Source organism: Rhipicephalus microplus, chromosome 2 (assembly GCF_043290135.1).
Source record: "Rhipicephalus microplus isolate Deutch F79 chromosome 2, USDA_Rmic, whole genome shotgun sequence".
In the NCBI taxonomy this organism is placed as follows: domain Eukaryota; kingdom Metazoa; phylum Arthropoda; class Arachnida; order Ixodida; family Ixodidae; genus Rhipicephalus; species Rhipicephalus microplus.
The window spans coordinates 267817544-267834409 of NC_134701.1; the positions used below are offsets into that span (position 1 = coordinate 267817544).

The 16866-nt window shown below is 45.6% G+C and overlaps 3 protein-coding genes across 3 annotated transcripts; 1 reads left to right on the forward strand and 2 right to left on the reverse strand.

The window, feature by feature from the left end:
• Window positions 1-77: 77 nt before the first annotated feature.
• Window positions 78-6256, reverse strand: LOC142776926 (uncharacterized). The gene is made up of 8 exons (XM_075881244.1): window positions 6166-6256; window positions 5121-5247; window positions 4819-4991; window positions 4301-4360; window positions 4170-4229; window positions 4000-4104; window positions 3831-3944; window positions 78-3535 (listed from the first exon to the last, which is right to left on the reverse strand). Exons 3-8 carry the CDS (start codon window positions 4850-4852, stop codon window positions 2166-2168), a joined length of 1743 nt encoding a protein of 580 aa, XP_075737359.1. The 5' UTR covers window positions 4853-4991; window positions 5121-5247; window positions 6166-6256; the 3' UTR covers window positions 78-2165.
• Window positions 6257-7296: 1040 nt separating this feature from the next.
• Window positions 7297-10227, forward strand: MCTS1 (malignant T-cell-amplified sequence 1 homolog). Its single transcript, XM_037421013.2, has 5 exons — window positions 7297-7441; window positions 7736-7888; window positions 8634-8868; window positions 9819-9886; window positions 10117-10227. Exons 1-5 carry the CDS (start codon window positions 7431-7433, stop codon window positions 10196-10198), a joined length of 549 nt encoding a protein of 182 aa, XP_037276910.2. The 5' UTR covers window positions 7297-7430; the 3' UTR covers window positions 10199-10227.
• On the reverse strand, window positions 10006-11135 carry LOC119170000 (NIF3-like protein 1). The gene has a single exon (XM_037421012.2). It carries the CDS (start codon window positions 11129-11131, stop codon window positions 10214-10216), a length of 918 nt encoding a protein of 305 aa, XP_037276909.2. The 5' UTR covers window positions 11132-11135; the 3' UTR covers window positions 10006-10213.
• Window positions 11136-16866: the final 5731 nt, after the last annotated feature.

The following is a 16866-nucleotide window of genomic DNA, read 5'->3' on the forward strand; positions in this document are numbered from 1 at the left end:
GCAGGTAATGATAATTCACTACGGTTTTATTCATCGCGCTTGTGTTTTTCTTTTGGAACAAGTGATCAGTGTATATATCAGTCAAAGAAACAGAGCATCCGCAATGTTTTATTCAAAGGCAAGGTAGAGTATGAGAATATCAAAAGCACAATATGACAAAGGTAGACAACAAATGCATCTCGCCTTACAAATAAATTGTAACAAATACATAGAGAACACAGACAACGCACACATCGCTAGAGTTGGCAGAAGCCGAGAAGCTGGTGAAGTATGACACACCGGGCCAGTGGGTAAGTAAGGATCTATGGCAAAAACACAGCGCACAATGCTGATGAAGAAGGAAGAAGTGACGTATACACAGCAATGAAGTCGCGAATCACGCCTGGGGTTAACCGAAATAATGCATAGAAAAAAAGAGCGCACAGAAACCACACGACACAATATAGCAGAAAGGCAAAGGTGCAGTGTGTTGGCTGTGCTTAAGAACAGCTAGCCCAAAATGAAAAAAAAAGCAGACTCGATGCCTGCTTGTCGTCAGAAAGGTAGGGCTTTGCTGCTTGCTCACTACGTGAAAGACAAACTTTATGCTACAACACTGGCAGGTCTTGTGGCTCTTCTTATGCGTCGCCTTCATCAAAAACTTAAGATCCCAAGCGATTTGCGTCTGGGTGTTGCTGTGACGCTTGCGAGCTAAATTAGATTGTAGTCATCACTTATCCAGAATTGTGGACCTTAATTGGTGTTACGAGAGCGGTATTACAGGGCTAATAAATAGCGGAAGAAAACCACTATGGCTCATTATTTTTCACAAAGGCTCTACATCGTACGTTATCACTCACAAGCTATATAAAAATAAAATGGCAGCGTCCGCAGCCCCATCAAACGCTAAAAGTTTGGGTATTCTTTTGAAAATTTTTATGGGCGAGATGAGGAGGTCGATGAGAAGCTAAAATACAAAAAGCGTGATAACATGAACCGTGCCCACTTCATACTGTGTTCCTTACCCGCTCGAAGACATTTCAACAAGCGGTTTTGTTATCGATATATTACTTGAGCTGGAGAGATAAAGCATACACAGTGACCAAGCGACCCACAGTAAAGTGTACAGTTCGCCCGTATTTGCTACAAAAAATACAGACAGGATACCCAACATTCTTTTTAAGGTTATGCAAATCACTTCGAGCGAATACACAGTGTTCGTACTCCTCATAGCGGGTAACCAAAACAATGAATGCAACGAAGGAGTGGTTAGTCCAGTTGAACTGAATATAAGCATATAAGACCATAATGAAGTCTACTGTAACGAAGTAATAACATAACAAAGCTATTGCAGGATTCGGCTCAACTCGAATACTTTAGTGTAAACCCGCCGCTAATTGCTAACCTTTGAACTTGTCAAGCTGTATGCCCGAGATTGAAGACTGGAACCTAACCCTGTCTAAGTTTCGGTTCACAAAACGCACATGCCAACATAAACGAACCCGGGAAAACATTTTCAGAAACTTAGCGTGACACCCAGCAGAGCAGAAATGAAAATCGCCAACACTTGACAGATGGTGATACAAAACATCGCACACTTTCAGGTGATGTGCAGTGGCCTCAATTATGGCAAGAAAGTGAGATTTAAGTTGTTGTACGTATGCAAAAGCTGCTTCTGATGGCACAGTGAGATTCCCAAAAAGTTTGCTGGGGACGTGGTATGCTTTGAGCATTGTGAAATACTGGTGGGTACCCTTAAGCGTCTCACTGTCGTCTTTCAGTAACTGTGGGCAACTGCAACCGTCACATGCATTCCGAAGGAAGTGTTTGATGAGAAAACCAGCTACATAATAGGCAGCGGAGTCATCGATAATATGGGAGTGAATGTTTGTCGCAAGTTCAGAGAGATCGTCTAGAGCGGGAAAGTCGTCAGGCTGTGGCTGTGCACACTCCTCATTATCCACAAGAGACGCACTGGTGAGGGAGAATGGCGAGAGCTGCTCTTGGAGGAGGTCACATTCATCATCCTCGACATTTCCGTATTCTGACAGCTTGAAGAGATTTCTTATGCAGATGTGCTTCAGGCCACAAATAAATTGTGCTACATTGGGGTTGGTGTTCCAACCCTGTTTTTGCCTAATGTGGCCAAATATGTTCTCCAGAGGATCCTGTTGAAGCCTGCGTGTTTACAGGTATTCAAAATTGTAATTTTTGGAGAGGTCGTCCCATAGTTGACAAATTGCCTGAATTGTAATTTGCCAACCTACGATGGTTTGTGGTTGACGTCTGCCAACAAACTGCCATGATGCAATCCAGGGAAGCTGGCCTCGGAGGAAGTCAATCAGCTCTGAATCATTTTTCATGATTGCATGCCGCAGCTTTTGCGAAGTTCTTTTTTTACTCGAGCTGTTCAAGGCATCGAAAATCCTGTCCATACGATCACAAAATTGAGCTGTAGTGATGGCCGAGGCAGGCAGCACCTTCGCATACACCATTGCCGTGATACCAATCGAAACTGATGCACTGAGGACCTGAGTTGCTCTGCTGACCTTCATATTAGAAAAAGGTTTCTGATGAACGTGCCGTTCAATCAACTTTGGAGCCAATCGCAACTCATGTGAGGATTGGTAAAGGCTTACAATGTGCGACCAGTTAACGATGTCATCCCCAATGTATAACTTGTGTGCTTGGACATTATTGCGCGTTGTTTTAATTAAATGCGGAACATCAAAAATGTAATATACCCGCTCACCATTAACTTCAAAAAAAGGCTTTGCTACAGTCACTCTTAGTTGGTTAGCGAGACTTACATTTGAACTGCCCTGGTCACAAATGACTGCTTTCACTGCAATATTAATGCTCCTAAGCTCCAAAATGAGTGACACCAGCAAGTTATGCATAACAGATGATGGTGTTGATGTGTGCCCTATAGTAAAAGCAACCGGTTGAACCCACTTTTTCGAAACACCAACAAGCAGAAAAACCAGTGCTCGATCAGCGATGGTTGAAGTGCGATGTGTGCCATCATCTGTAAAACCCTGGACAACGTCTCTTGAAGCATCATAGTACAAATTCTTTTTGAGTGCTATTTCGTCGAAAACTAAAGCGCACACTCGGTCCCGTTCATTCCAAGCATGAGTATTTGTTGCAATGGAAGTAAGGATTCCTGGAATTATGCCTGGAGTCATCTTTACATTAGCTAGCCACCTCCTTAATGAACGCCGGGAGGGCAAAGAAAAATATGGAGCCAGAAATCGGTATGCTCGCGGACCTCGGAAGTTTAAGTGAAGAGCGAATTTCTTGAACCACACGGGAAACCGCTTGCCCTTGCGTTTGGGCCTCAAGCGAACATGTGCAGAAAGAAGTTTAAAAACCTCCTCGGTGACGTGCGGTCGGATAACTTCAAGGGCCTTCGAAGTCGATGACGGTGCTTGGTCAGGCTGTCTCTGCAGTCTTTTGATAGTTTTCCGCTGTGCTGCTACTTTGGCTTGCAGATGTTTAATGGTTTGCTTGTACTTCATTGATGGAGACATTGTCGCTGGCACACAGGAACGCACTGCAATAAACAAAAAAATTGATGTAAAAGCGAAGAGCAACTAATCCCATACGAGCACTTTCCTCGCTCTTTCAGACCCAAGGTGCACAACTTTCTGTGATACAAAGTTTTCGATTCCACTACCTAAAAACAAACCATTCACAATGTTGACAATGCACAAAAAAATGAAAATCACTGAGAGCCCACCCCTACATTTTGTAAGTGCACACGTATTGTCCTTTTGAGGATAGTTTCCTCAGAATGTCCTAAACATAAAATAGCACATTAAAAACTGCTGCAATAAAAGCATAGTCACCATTATCTCTAAGGCACTCAGGCGTGGAGCTGTTGGCGGAGACGTCTTCTGGAGGGTCTTGTGAAGCTTGTTCAGTGCCTCGGACAGTGCAGTCGGAACAATCTTGCGAGCGGCCTGCGGAAGTCTCGATATCAATCCACTCTGGTGTTGAAGTGAACATACAACTTACCGGCCACACAGGTTCCTTTTGTGAGAGCTGAACGACTGGTTAAGGTTTTCTCCGGCAAGACGAAATCAGCAAAAATTCTTTCACCAGCTACAAGGGAGCTGCCACCTGCAGAGGTTTGGTCAACAGTCAATTTGGGTAAAAAAAAAAAGAAATCGCGACACTGAACGCACCCTGTTCATCGGGGCACCTCAATGTGTGGGAGCCGCTTTTTGAAGCCTCTACCGCAGGTCCTGAAGAAATGAAATTATGACAATGTGTCAGTAAGAGGCTTAAAATAACACAAACTGAAGCTCATCCGCACCTTGCAGTGCAGCTTCTGCAGCCATGTCACAGTCACTACTTGAAGCGACGCTCAGAGAACCTGCATATATGTGCAGTTGGTACAAGTTACAAAGCTTGTAGCATGGGGAAACTTAAACAGCTCTTTCAAACGCATAAATTGGTCGAACGTGGAAGAAAAGAGACGGCACCAACTAGGAAACAAGTAATTTGTGATTTTTGGAATTATCAACAGTGGCAGCTTTCACTGATGAAAGGTATACGTACATGTGCACTCAGGCTTGAAGATAACGTGAAATAGCCCTTTAAAGTCTTTCAAAACAAGTTGCGCAGGTCCAGAGCATCAAAACATGACAGAAATGTAAAGCTGCTGTTAGGAAGGTAATAGCCCACAATTCACAGAATTTAAGACTTTCCAAGTGTTACTTCTGTAGTGAGGTTTCTCCATCGGCATAAAAAAATCTTCACGGTTAACTGTCGCCACTGATTCAATACAAGTGGCTGCTATTGCACATATTTGAGTTTCAGTCAATCACTTACATGGTGCAGCTGGTTGCACACTGGGAACAGCCATTCTTGTAAGCCTTGTTCCCAGGGTCCATGAAACTTTGAGCAGTAAAATGGTCGCTCAAACCCTGTACGTTGCGTACAATAGGCTGGCCGGCTTACTCAGGAGATCATCGCGTCCAGCATACTGCATCCATGCTTTCATCCTGCATTGGCAATGAACTATCAGCTGAAAGGGGAAGCGCTTGAATAGTGATTTTTTATTGTTACCCTCACTTAGCAAGTACGAACAGTAAGCCTACAGACATGCAAACCATACAAAAGCTTTAACACACCTGCCGTCCCGTGGTACGCGGAAGAAACTCGTCCCAGGCTTCTTGTGGGTTCTGCCATTGAAGCACCACGATACACAGCAGTAGCTGCCGTAGCTTGGACCGCCGGACGACATGGCGTCAGCGCGGTCTGGAAATGTTAGTAAGTGGATGCTTCGCTGTCAAATTACGAAAAAGATATGTGCACGTCATAAGTGTACCAGCAAACCCCTTTGAAATGATTAGCTAATCGATGCACAATACAAAACCAGTGATACATCTCTGACCCATAAAACTCTGACTTACAAAGATATACGTCAAGACCACGAACAAAGATCAGAAGTTTCCAGGCCGCTATCCCTTGTAATGCAATGGTATCGCGGCCTGGAAACTTTAGAACACCTTCGTGCGTACGCAGTATCAGCAGTACATTGGGAAGAAAAATCGTAGTTGAAATTTGTGCGGTAAAATCATATTGGAAACGTAAAAAAAAATTTGTGGGCAGCTTGCACTAGTGGCACAAGGCTAGCGAAGAAACGAAGATGATGGCCACTTGGCTAGTCCAGATTTGCCTCCGGCACACCAAGAATTATTCGTGTTCCGAGCCTTCGGGAAACGCGTCGTGAAGCATGCGAGGCCCAGCGAACTATTCTCAATATTTTGCACCGAGCCACCGAGCCTATGACCTAGCTGCCCAGCTATGCTCAGCGCACGGACGCTCGCGTCCGTGGCAGACGCATCACGCGTCGCCTCGGCTTGACGCCGTGCCGCCTTTGCTATACTGCATACGTTGCACAATGTTCCCGTCTAACCGCCGCATAGAGCCACCAACTTTCTTTTTAGCGAACCTCCCAGTCCTTACAAGCTTCAGAAAAAGGTTACAACTGCGTGAATGAGACGCCACGTAAGAAACAAACTCGCACACACGAAGCGCAACGTGTGTGTGTCCATCTTTCTATGTTTGTTGCATGGTGTCTTATTCGCGCAAGTGTAACCGTTTTCTGAAAAAATGACCCAACAAGACCAACAACATGTCATTCAACAAGCTTTGCTTGAAAACGTACCTCACCTGTTATCTCACGCACGAAAAGGCCGACGCAGCTGACGTTGACGAAAGCGACGAAAGCTTCACGCTGTCAGTCATGCATGGGCTTGTCGCTGGGTAGATGGTGTTTATGACAGTACGGCTGAAGAAAAATAATCGCGTAAGGTGTGTTGAATAAATCGTTTTTATGTATGAAGAACATAGCAAATTTGGGCGTATAATTATTAATTTGTGAAAACAATTCTGTTGCATTGATTATAACTGTGTTTTTTTTTTTTGCGCTTGCGCCCTCTGACGTGTGGTGGGAGCACTAGTTTGTTACGTAGTCGTGACGCACTTCCTAAGGCCAGGTTTTGCGGTGTGTCCGCTCTTGTCTTCTTCTTTCTCTATGGCTGACCGAAGAGTTTGCATGAAAAACACAAAAAGAGAACCAAAAGCAACCTTTTTTTTTTTACTTGACTTGGATTGATTGCCATAATCATGACCTACTACACTCCTGACCTGCCCAGAGAGCACCTCTTCCAGCGCCCACGTTCTAGTTCATACCTTCTGCCGCTAGGGCCGTAACCTACGAGCGGCGTGGCGCTAGGCAGCACCTGCTCGCTGACGTCATCTTCACTCTTTGTGGTCAAATTTTGACCAACAAAGCACTCGTAGTGCGTATTTATGATCCAAAATTTAGAATTATTCAGAAATAATAATACTAAAAGACATTCAGAATTTTTTTGCAATAAAATGCACGCGACCACGCATAGGCTGCCCTACATCGTGTAAATCTACGGGTTCCCACGTTTGTCAACCAGTGTGCTATAAATACTCAAGCGCTCTGAACACCTTGCTTAACCAGCAATGTATGGGAAGAAATAGTCACATATATGCCGCCAGTTCACTGCAGAATGCAGGCATTCTTATACCAGCGCCTACAAAACAACCGTAAAGAAACAGACGAACAGGTTATAGGTAGCGCTACCTACGGCGAGCGATTGAACGAGAGCGGGGACACGCGCTCCCATAGGAACCCCGCTATCTGAACAGGTCAGGAGTGTAGTAGGTCATGGCCATAATGACCGTACAAAACAATTTGGCTTGGCTTAAAACTTGAAGAGGCCGTTTTGAGTCGAGCCAAGTCGAGTCGTTTTTCTCGGTGGTGTTTGCGGCGGCAGTAGAGTAGCGGTGGGTTGCGGGTTTGCGTTGTACTGGACTTTTGAGCAACCAAACGTTTTAAGGATTGCTTGTGTTGGCCAATCGATAGCGAAGTTGGGAAGCCTTCAATCAAAGATACAAGCAACATGTTTAAAAAGTAAGGCATTGCTACGTAGAATGTCCGTCAATTCTTTCGTGTTATCCAGGCGCACCATGCATACTGCAGAAATGTGCCATAAAGAAAAAAAAAAGTAGTTCTAGGTGTGGCTAGCTGACTTGCACATAATTCGTTAACGTATGCTTACAGCTGTTTACAGGTTGGGCTAAACTATAAAAATAAAGCCATTTCAGCCGTGAAGCGGCTGTTCATGAACACGTAACCCTTTTGCGTGCGCTTCCGGATGTTTCGCTCAGACCTTTCGCCACTGAACGAGCATTTTTCAAATCCCAGGTTTGATGAAAAGGAGCACGTGTCCGGCATAACGCAGCTCAAGTCGTCCGTACAGAAGGCCATAAAGGGCAGAATCCTGGAACAGTTTCCTCAGTCTGAAGACTACATCAACCAGATACTCCCGAAGAAAGATTTACTCCGGACCGTCAAGTGGTAGGTTGCCAGTGCTGCTGTTTCATGACCTGTTAAGTGTGTTCACATGTTGGAAGCGCTATGTTTTGGCTGCGATTCAGCCGGACTCAACTGTTGCAGCGCTCTGAAGCGCGACGGTTGCCATTTCGAATTTACACACGCTTAATAATCGCCTTTTACTGCGGCACTGTTCCTTTCCGCCCTTACTCTTGCTTCGTTCCTCATCTGTCATTATCTCATTGAACTGCCTGAAAGATAGACTTCAGACTTCCATGATCTAGAGCAGTCTGGTCTATTCTCCATCCTTCCACCAAAACTTCCTGAACAAAAATAATTTTGCATCGCAGATCCTATCTTAAAATATTCAATTAACTACTCAGCATGATAGCTACTAAGCACTCAAGTTAAAATCTTGTTTTTCAGTTTATAGATTGTTTTTATTAAGAGTACTTGATGCCGAATCAGATGTATTCACTTACAGCAACTTTTCACATTCTTTCCTTTCCATAGGTTGCACCATTCCTGTTTAGCCTGGGGGGCAATTTTTCTTTTCTTGACATGATACTTTACTGTAAGAATTGTTCTGAATTGACCTGTGTTGTTTAGGAATGTGTAGAAAATCGTGGTGTGAAAGAGCGATGAAAAAAAAACAATATCTTGTATACACAAAGTGTATTGTAATGTGGTAGTCTCTGTAGAAAACCAAAGTACTGTACAGTGTTAAGAGGGGGCAGCCATTCACAGAACTGTGTAACCTATTTTGCAGCCATGATCACATAGAGATCCTCATCAATGGGTCCGGAGAGCTGCTATTCTTCAGACAACGCGAAGGGCCGTACTTTCCCACCCTGCGGCTACTACACAAGTACCCCTTTCTGTGCCCCTGGCTACAGGTGGACAAAGGAGCCATCCGGTTTGTGCTCAGTGGTGCGAACATTATGTGCCCGGGTCTCACCTCACCTGGTGCCAAAATGACCCGTGTCCCCAAGGGAACAGTCGTCGTATCCTTTCTCTTGCCTCTTCAGAGAATGTTACAGGGGAAGGGAAGAAAAGCATGTGTGCGTGAAGGGTGCATGTGTGGCACTGTTGTTTCACAGCAAAAGGTGTAACGAGATCACAACAGCAGCCAATTTTGTTGGCATAGTTGTGTGCTGTATGGGTCTGTAACCGCTATTGTGTGCAGTGATAAAAAAATCTGGGATTGAGCAGTATTTGTACCAGGACCCTCAGTGTGGCTGTCAAGTGTTCTACGACAAATCCACGGCGGTGCTTAAAACTTAACAAAAAAACCTAAACGGGCGTAATTTTGGGCTAGGCAATCGCGCCGACAGATATAATATAGTGTGGTAGAAGAGTGAAATAGCGCCATGTGTGCGAACTGCGTACCATGGGGTGCTTTAAAGCTTTCCGCCCATTGCTAAGGGCTCAGCCATAATTTTTCATTATCAGCCACAACATTAATAAAGTTCAAATAAGATGCGTAGTGGTCAGCTCAGTTCTCCACAGGATGATGAATAATGGCTTAGTGGGTTATGTGAGCAGTGAAAGAAATGCAAACAGTGGAAAGCTTTAGCCATGATAAAGTGCGGGTCATCAGTCATCGACATCATCAGGTGCTCCCATCTAGTTTGGCAGCACTCCACATGCACACCCCTGTCCGTGGTGACGATTGGACAGCGTGCACCATAACATTACACATGCTTGCCGCTTCTCATAAAACCATGCCATCAACAACTCAATTCTTTTGGCTTGGCTCTCATGTAGTTGTTTTTTTATGTACACACTCAGCAAGCAATGTAACATATCTAGAAATGCAATGGTGCAGAATAGAGAGTTCGAAAGGTTGCTGTTAATTTATTTGATAGGCCCGAGGGGAACTGGTGAAAACTTATGCCGAGACTTCACTTAACACTTGCGAGTACTTTCGCGGCATTCCTTGACCGTTCATTAGGCAATCATGGCCGAAGGCAAGCAGCACTCGTTGGCTGTTGGCTTCACAACGATGTCTACGGACGACATGTAAGTATTTCGTTATTTTTCAAGCTGCTGTTATGACCTTGAATACATCATTGTGCCTCTAAGTGAAATACCATCACTGTGCATTTTTGCTTCGAACAACACATAGTAGCATTGGCTGGTATCCTGAGACCGAACTCACAGCTAGCAGCTGCACCGTATTCGGCATGCTTAGACGCGACATTTTAGGGTACAAATCATGCTAACACTATTCTGTGTGCACTTGCTTGCAGAGCGAGCATCAACAAGGGCATCGGTGTGGAGAACGTGCACTACCTCAACGACGGCCTGTGGCACATGAAACCGGTCAAATAGCGACAATAAAAAAAATTAGACGAGTTGAAGGGGTCCAGTGTCCACTTGCGAAATGATCACGGTGAGGTCGGGTGCCTCTCGGCTCAGTCGCTTGGCTAATTGGCCCAGCGACCCGCGTTCGGATACTGCATGCTCGCACAACAGCACAGATGCGCCTCTCTGCGTGGCGTCCAGTATGTCGTGGTGCGACATTTCGCCAGTTATGACAAGCTCGGCGCCGTCGAATTCGTCGCGAAGCACGGAAATGCCGGAGCCCGCGCACAGGGAGATCCGCGAGATGGCAGAGCTCGCGGTGTGCCGCACGGCCAATGCCAGTCGCACTTTCGACGCTCCCACGTGCGTCCTGAGTCGCGTTGCGAGTTCTTCCAGGGCCACGGGCGGGTCGAGATGTAGCCTGCGGCCCGCGCCGTCGGTCGTTAACGGTTCCGTCGTCGAAGATGGTCCAAGGCACGACGCCAGCCAGTCGTTGGCTCCACCTTCTACGGCGTCCCAAGCCGTGTGCGGCGAGTACACAGCGATGCCCCTCTCGAGACAGCGGATGACGAGCCTCTCCTTCCACTGCGACTGACGAAGTGCGCGCAGTGGCGCGAAGATGGGCGGGTGGTAGGATACAATCAGCTGAGCGTTTCGTTGTTCCGCTTCGTCCAGCACTGGCAGCGTGAGGTCGTTCGTTAGAAACACGCACTTCACGACAGGCGAACCGCTAGGTTCGACCAGCAGACCAACGTTGTCCCACGATGCTGCCGTCGATGGCGGAGCAATGCGCTCGAGTATTTCGACCACTTTCGGTAATTCCATTACTGAGCAGTCTTTACGGTCGTTGTGCACGCACCTGTGTATCGCTGACCGCTGTCGTGCACGATTTGTACTACGCGGAAATAAAGCGACTGTTGCAGCCAGAGAACACCGAACCGCCTTTCTGTAGCCGAGCATGCTCAGTGGCTCAGTGGCGAAACTCCATCGTCACGATGCAACAAAAGTGAAAGCGCGCAAGGTGACATCTGGTGGCAAAATTTACGCCGCATTCAACTAGAGGTGTGCGCCGATGGGTCAGCGCGCCGCCGCCGACAATTTTTGCTACGCCGCCGACGCCAACCGATCGGCGCGCCATTTAAATAGGACTTTTTTTTTTTTTTCAGCTAACCTACGTTATGGTGGCTAAAAGGACCAACGACCATACCTACGTTTATTTTGCACGTTCTGTCACTAGTCTGGCCTTAATTCTGTCCACTTCGCAAACGCACCGAAATTGGTTCACCTGCCATTTCAAGTTAAATAAGTGGACTATATAAAAAAAGTCGTCGAGTGCTCCTAATAATGTTGGATTATATTTACACGTGAATGTTAAGATACTTTTGAGTTCATTGTATTACAGTTAATTCCGGTCAGTGACAGCGCCAAGGGTGGTGTTTGGCGATGACTGTCGACATATTCTAGCTGACGAGAATATGTAATATGTGAGGCGGGCTTTTAACAATCATGAAAGGTGTGGAAAGTCGGTACTGGAATATTCATAATAAGCAAGTCTAAGAACAAAGGCAGCTCAAATGCGAAGGATGGGCGCCAGAACTGGAGACGGGCAGGGTAGAAGTGCGATGTGTATGGAAGATATTGTTATAACTGAGGAAGGGCTAGCTGTTTAAGACATATTTACACAATAAAAACAGTTAAGAAACTGGACCACATGCATGACAATTAATAAACAAGAAAAGATAAAATGACAATTATTATACGAAATGCTCTATCAAACAGAAATGGTCCCCATTGCATCGGCAGGTTGAGCAAGATCAACAATATTGGACGAAATGTCGTCCAATATTGTTGATCACCATAATTTAAGTTTGTGTGAACTGTAAAGTAACGTACCGCAGATGAATGCGGACAAAACAATGAAGCGTGGGCTTGTATTTTCAACCTGCTTTGTCCTGCACACCGTGCGATGCTGCACGCCGCGCTATCAAAACAAGTAATCTGCCTTTCCTTCACCAGTTTTTATCTCAGACTCAATTGAACTAACTATAGATGCCGATTTGTCACAACCGTGTTTCAAAAAGGACACCACATACGTAGCTTGCTCGGCGAGTTGGTTTATAATATTTTTGGAAGAACAAACTCTATAAGGAGCTCAACCTGACAGGGCATCGAGCGAAAGGTTTATGGCGGAAAGTCCACAAACCCATGTACCAGAAGCACATTCATGGAAAATTGGCTAAGGTGCTCCACAGCTGCACGCCTAAGACTACAAATGCAAGAAGCGTGTCAAAGTGGTACAAACAGCACTCTTCCACGATCAACGCCACGTGCACTCACTATCTAGCAGTGCGAACCTTTTATCTAGCTGTAAGGACAACTGAAGAATCACTTATACATGCGTTGCACTTTGCCCTCTTTTTTGTTCTTTTATGGCTTCGAAATCTCCATGTTCAATCTATTTCTTCCTTTGCCAATGACACTGATATCTTGGGGACGCAGAGACTGGCGAAGAGGTCAGTTTTGTGCCTGCAGGATGTTCACACTGCCCCTAGGTGTCTCGAGGCCTCGACCCGTCTGATCTCTGTAGACACGACCGCATGACAAAGGAATTTCTTTCAAATCATTGTATGTCATTTGCAAAGGAAAAAAAAAACAAGATTGAAAGCGAAACTCGTGAAGCCTTCGAAATAAAAACAAGGCGAAGTGTCACGTGTGAGTGATCCCCCAGATTTCCTCATAGATAAAAAAAACAAAAACTCGCGGTATAGATATATAGCAGGTATACTTGGCGTTGATATTTTGGTGTTCCATGGAAATCGGCTGTTTCATACCACCTTGAAACATTTGCTGAAAAAAAATACAGTTAATTGTTCAACTGTGGTTTAGATAGCCTTTTTAAGCATGTGCTGCTGGTTAATTATTGTAGGGGCTTTCTTTAATAACATTCAGTTTTAAGTCCAGCACTTGTCTTTCCTGGTTCCCACGCTGCATTCGTGTTTTGTAACGTTAGCTAGACTGGCCTCGCTGAGCCAATTTCGCGTGGCACTGGTCTGCACATGCGCAATGATACTCCGCCACCGCCGCGCGCGGCTCGCCGCCGGTGTGCACGCAATTCGATGCGCTGCGCAGACGATCAGTGGTGTCACGCACCGGAGCCGGCACCTCCCTCGCACTCGGCCGCGGCCGCGCGCGACTCGCCGCCACCGGTGTGCGCTTTCCAGAGGAGTGCCGTCATAGCCTTGGTAGACATATGGACGCCGACGCGCGCGTCTTCCCTGTGCAGTCGCCATCTGACACTGCGCTGGAGCCGCTTGGTTCCACAGAGCGCCGAGTGAGGCGGGACCCAGAGGGGTTTGCTCATGGAGGAAAGGAATCTTGGGTTTTCGTGCAAAGGTAACTGGCTAGGTGGACGCACAAAACCGCGTGCACGTTAATCACCATGTTGACAAGTCTTTTCAACGAAGGTTTTGTGGAGGCTCCTGTGATCTGGTCTCCAGCGTTTTATATATGTGTGACCCCTTCAAAAAACGCTGCTGCTGAAGCTCGAACAACAGCCTTTGTATTCCCGTACAAGTCTACCCCTCTTTCCCTTGCAATTATTCGCCAGGAGCAGCTGACACAAAAGTTGTGACGCTGGGGGTGGTTGTTTGTTTATCCGAATGACCGTAGGGCAACACGTGATTTAAAATTAATTTTGACTACGTTCTGGGCGACAATATTTGTGTACATTTCGTAGATGATGTGTGTATCTACACAAATCTGTTTGACAGGTTATCTCGCTTTCAAAATTTTGTTTCAGTACTCATTTTAAGGGAACGAAAGGGGGAGGGAGTATGGGCTGGTATGTTGATAAAAAGGTGTCTGACAAACAAAGGAGACTCAAGCACTGCGCTCCACCCCCGCCCGCACCTTCTTGCGTCTTACAAGAATGGAGTCTTTAAAAATGAAAAAAAAAAAAACACATGTAGTCATATATTCATTTCAATCTTTTGGTATTTGTTGCGTTGTAGCACTTGCATCATACGTCGCTGAGCAGTGTCCCCTCATGGGAGACGAATTAGCGCTTTTCTCGTGTGTTTCATGAATCACTATAAGCCATTGCGACCTAGATAAATTGCCCACCTGTCTGTTACTCAGAAAAAAAAACAGTAAAGAGAGAGAGAGAGAGAAACGAGAAAATAGGAAGGCAGGGAGGTTAACCAGATGCTAGTATCCGGTATGCTACCCTACACTGGGGTTGGGGAATAGGGGGTTGAAAATTACACACAAGGACTGCGAGCTCCATTTGCCCCTACTTATTCGTTGAAAAGAGGCTCCTCAGTTATTCATTTATTTATTAGTAGCCTCAAGGCCGCAAGGCATTACAGAGGCAAGTGGTACATTTGATAATAAGTAAAAGACTAACTGTTACTTGGAAGTAAAAACAATACAAAGCGTTAGTTAATAAGAAATTATACCAAGCAGATATAACAGCATCGCTGTGAGAGTAAAAAGAAATGTTTCTTGTAATACAGTACTGTGTTAGCTATGTGAACAAACGGGCGCGCTGAAAGAACTTACATTCAATATGTATACTGGAAAACAAATCATTTACGGAGCGTTTGCCGGTCCTCTTACATTTCCATGCTGTTCTCTCAGGCATTGCTGTTAAAAGTATTGAATTTCAGCTAAATAAGCAGAGAAAACACAGTAAACAGACAGACAGACAATGAACTTTATTTGATCCTGAGGAGCTTTCGCGGGAACCCCTATCGGGGACCCGTGGAAGCCGCTGGCCGCGTCCAAGTAGGGGCTGGGACACCGTGATGTTCCGCCCTTTCTTGGGCCCTCTAGATTGCCTGGATTTGTGCTTGTGAAAACATAGTAAAGTAGTTTTTTTTTAATTGTACATTCGGTTTTCACGCCGACGGCTAAAAGTGGCCGTGCGCCGCCGCCGATTATTTTGCCCGGCGTGCGCCGACGACGCCGCCGCCGACTCGCAACGACCTCCACGCCACCGCTGGTCGTAACCACCTCGGCGCACACCTCTACATTCAGCTAGAGTGCACTACTGTGAGTTCATTAATGCGCCAGGTTTGGCACATTACAGTCATATTTTAGAGATCGTAACGTTATCAATCTATTTTCAAGGGAACTCCAGAGAAAAGCCACACAAAAACGACACAGCGCCTGCGTGTGTTTCCTTCTTTTAGATGTCTTCAAACTGCGCAGATTTGCTTCAAAGTTTGGCATGTAAGGACCAAGTTAGCGTACTAAAATAAGTGCACAGGCCTATAAAAAGCTTTTTATTAAGCTGCCGTTTATTATAACCTCCGAGATTGCGGGCGCGCGGCAAGTTAACCACGCCGCACGTTTGTAATCTCGGAGGTCATGCGTTTACCAACTGCACTTGTGGCGCTACCAGCGAATACCCTGCAGCGGCATTGGCGGCATCAAAACTCGGGGCATCTGATGTTGCGATGAACGACGTGCTTTGTAGGCTTTGTAGCCGCCCACATTTGTCGTTCACAACTTAAGAGCATTACTGATGGCAGAAGTACAGTATTTCAAGTATTAAAACGTTGGCCTGATTATTCGCAATTGCGTGCCGAGTGAACAGTGGTTCATTCGTCTGCAATAAATCACAGAACGCGCAACGTGTTTTTTGCGTTTTTTATCTCGGAGGCCATGCATAAGTGCGCGTAGTTCATAAAATTGTCGCAAGAGGACTTATGCATCGTAAATATTATTTCGTAGATTCGCATTTGCAAGAAAACAATACGTAAGACAAATTAGTTGATAAAAAGTTTTTGCTGCAACAATAGAATAATTTCATTATAAAATGCTTTCCAGACGGTGCAGTAATCTTTTTATTGTTATTTGAAGTCGTCTGCTTGTGCAGACGACACGTGGTACGTGTAATTTGCCCACCTGCGTGGTCCGTCACTGTGCCCGCAATTTTCTTTAGTCTTTTTTTTCCTTATACAAAGAGATGCATTTCATGAGTGCGCAAGCTGCACGTACGCCTCGTTTCTTGCTCTTCGCCCTGTGTCCACACTTCGAATGAGACAAATTTTACGAATTGGGGTCATATATTCGCATGCACAATGTGCAGGGAAGTAGGAGCAGTACTGATGATCTAGGGTGGAAACTCTGAAAACTGCCACTTACGTCGCGGCGTTGCTTACATGTACAATCGTTGCGTGGTTGGTTTATACATTACCTCGTTACGAGTCACTTAAGGTTATGTTTGTGTGTGTGTGTGTGTGTGTGTGTGTGTGTGTGTGTGTGTGTGTGTGTGTGTGTGTGTGTGTGTGTGTGTGTGAACGCAAATTTTATATATCATAAATGCGGCAACACCATGTACCGGAATACACAATCGGCGCTCAATGCGAGACAGCCTTGGGACTTTGCCATTCAGATTTGAAATGGAATAGTTCCTCTGACCTCCACTCGCTCCAAGCGAACGTCATCGCAGCGGCCTCGAGAAACTGCTTCTCTAGGAGAACTGATTATCAGAATGGCTTTATTTGTTATCACTATACTTTCATTTGTGCGAAGACAGCAGTTACGCTAAAAGCGTGGCAACACTGGCAGGATCACGAGGCGGGGAAAAAAAAAGAAAGAAGACGGTTCGTCCTTGATCATACGAGAGGAGAAAAAAATCACAAGAGCAGATGAATCGAAAGCAGCGAAATTAAGCGACACGATACTGA

Bases quoted from the DNA above. Each gene is read 5' to 3' on its own strand.
- LOC142776926 (XM_075881244.1), bottom strand. From the start codon at position 4,852: ATGGCTGTTCCCAGTGTGCAACCAGCTGCACCAT. The intron at 4,230-4,300 runs GTGCGGATGAGC...TCATTTCTTCAG, and splicing joins TGCAGAAGCTGCACTGCAAG to GACCTGCGGTAGAGGCTTCA. The intron at 3,945-3,999 runs GTAAGTTGTATG...AGACTTCCGCAG, and splicing joins AAAAGGAACCTGTGTGGCCG to GCCGCTCGCAAGATTGTTCC.
- MCTS1 (XM_037421013.2), top strand. The intron at 8,869-9,818 runs GTATCCTTTCTC...ACCGTTCATTAG, and splicing joins TCCCCAAGGGAACAGTCGTC to GCAATCATGGCCGAAGGCAA. The intron at 9,887-10,116 runs GTAAGTATTTCG...ACTTGCTTGCAG, and splicing joins ACGATGTCTACGGACGACAT to AGCGAGCATCAACAAGGGCA.
- LOC119170000 (XM_037421012.2), bottom strand. From the start codon at position 11,131: ATGCTCGGCTACAGAAAGGCGGTTCGGTGTTCTCTGGCTGCAACAGTC.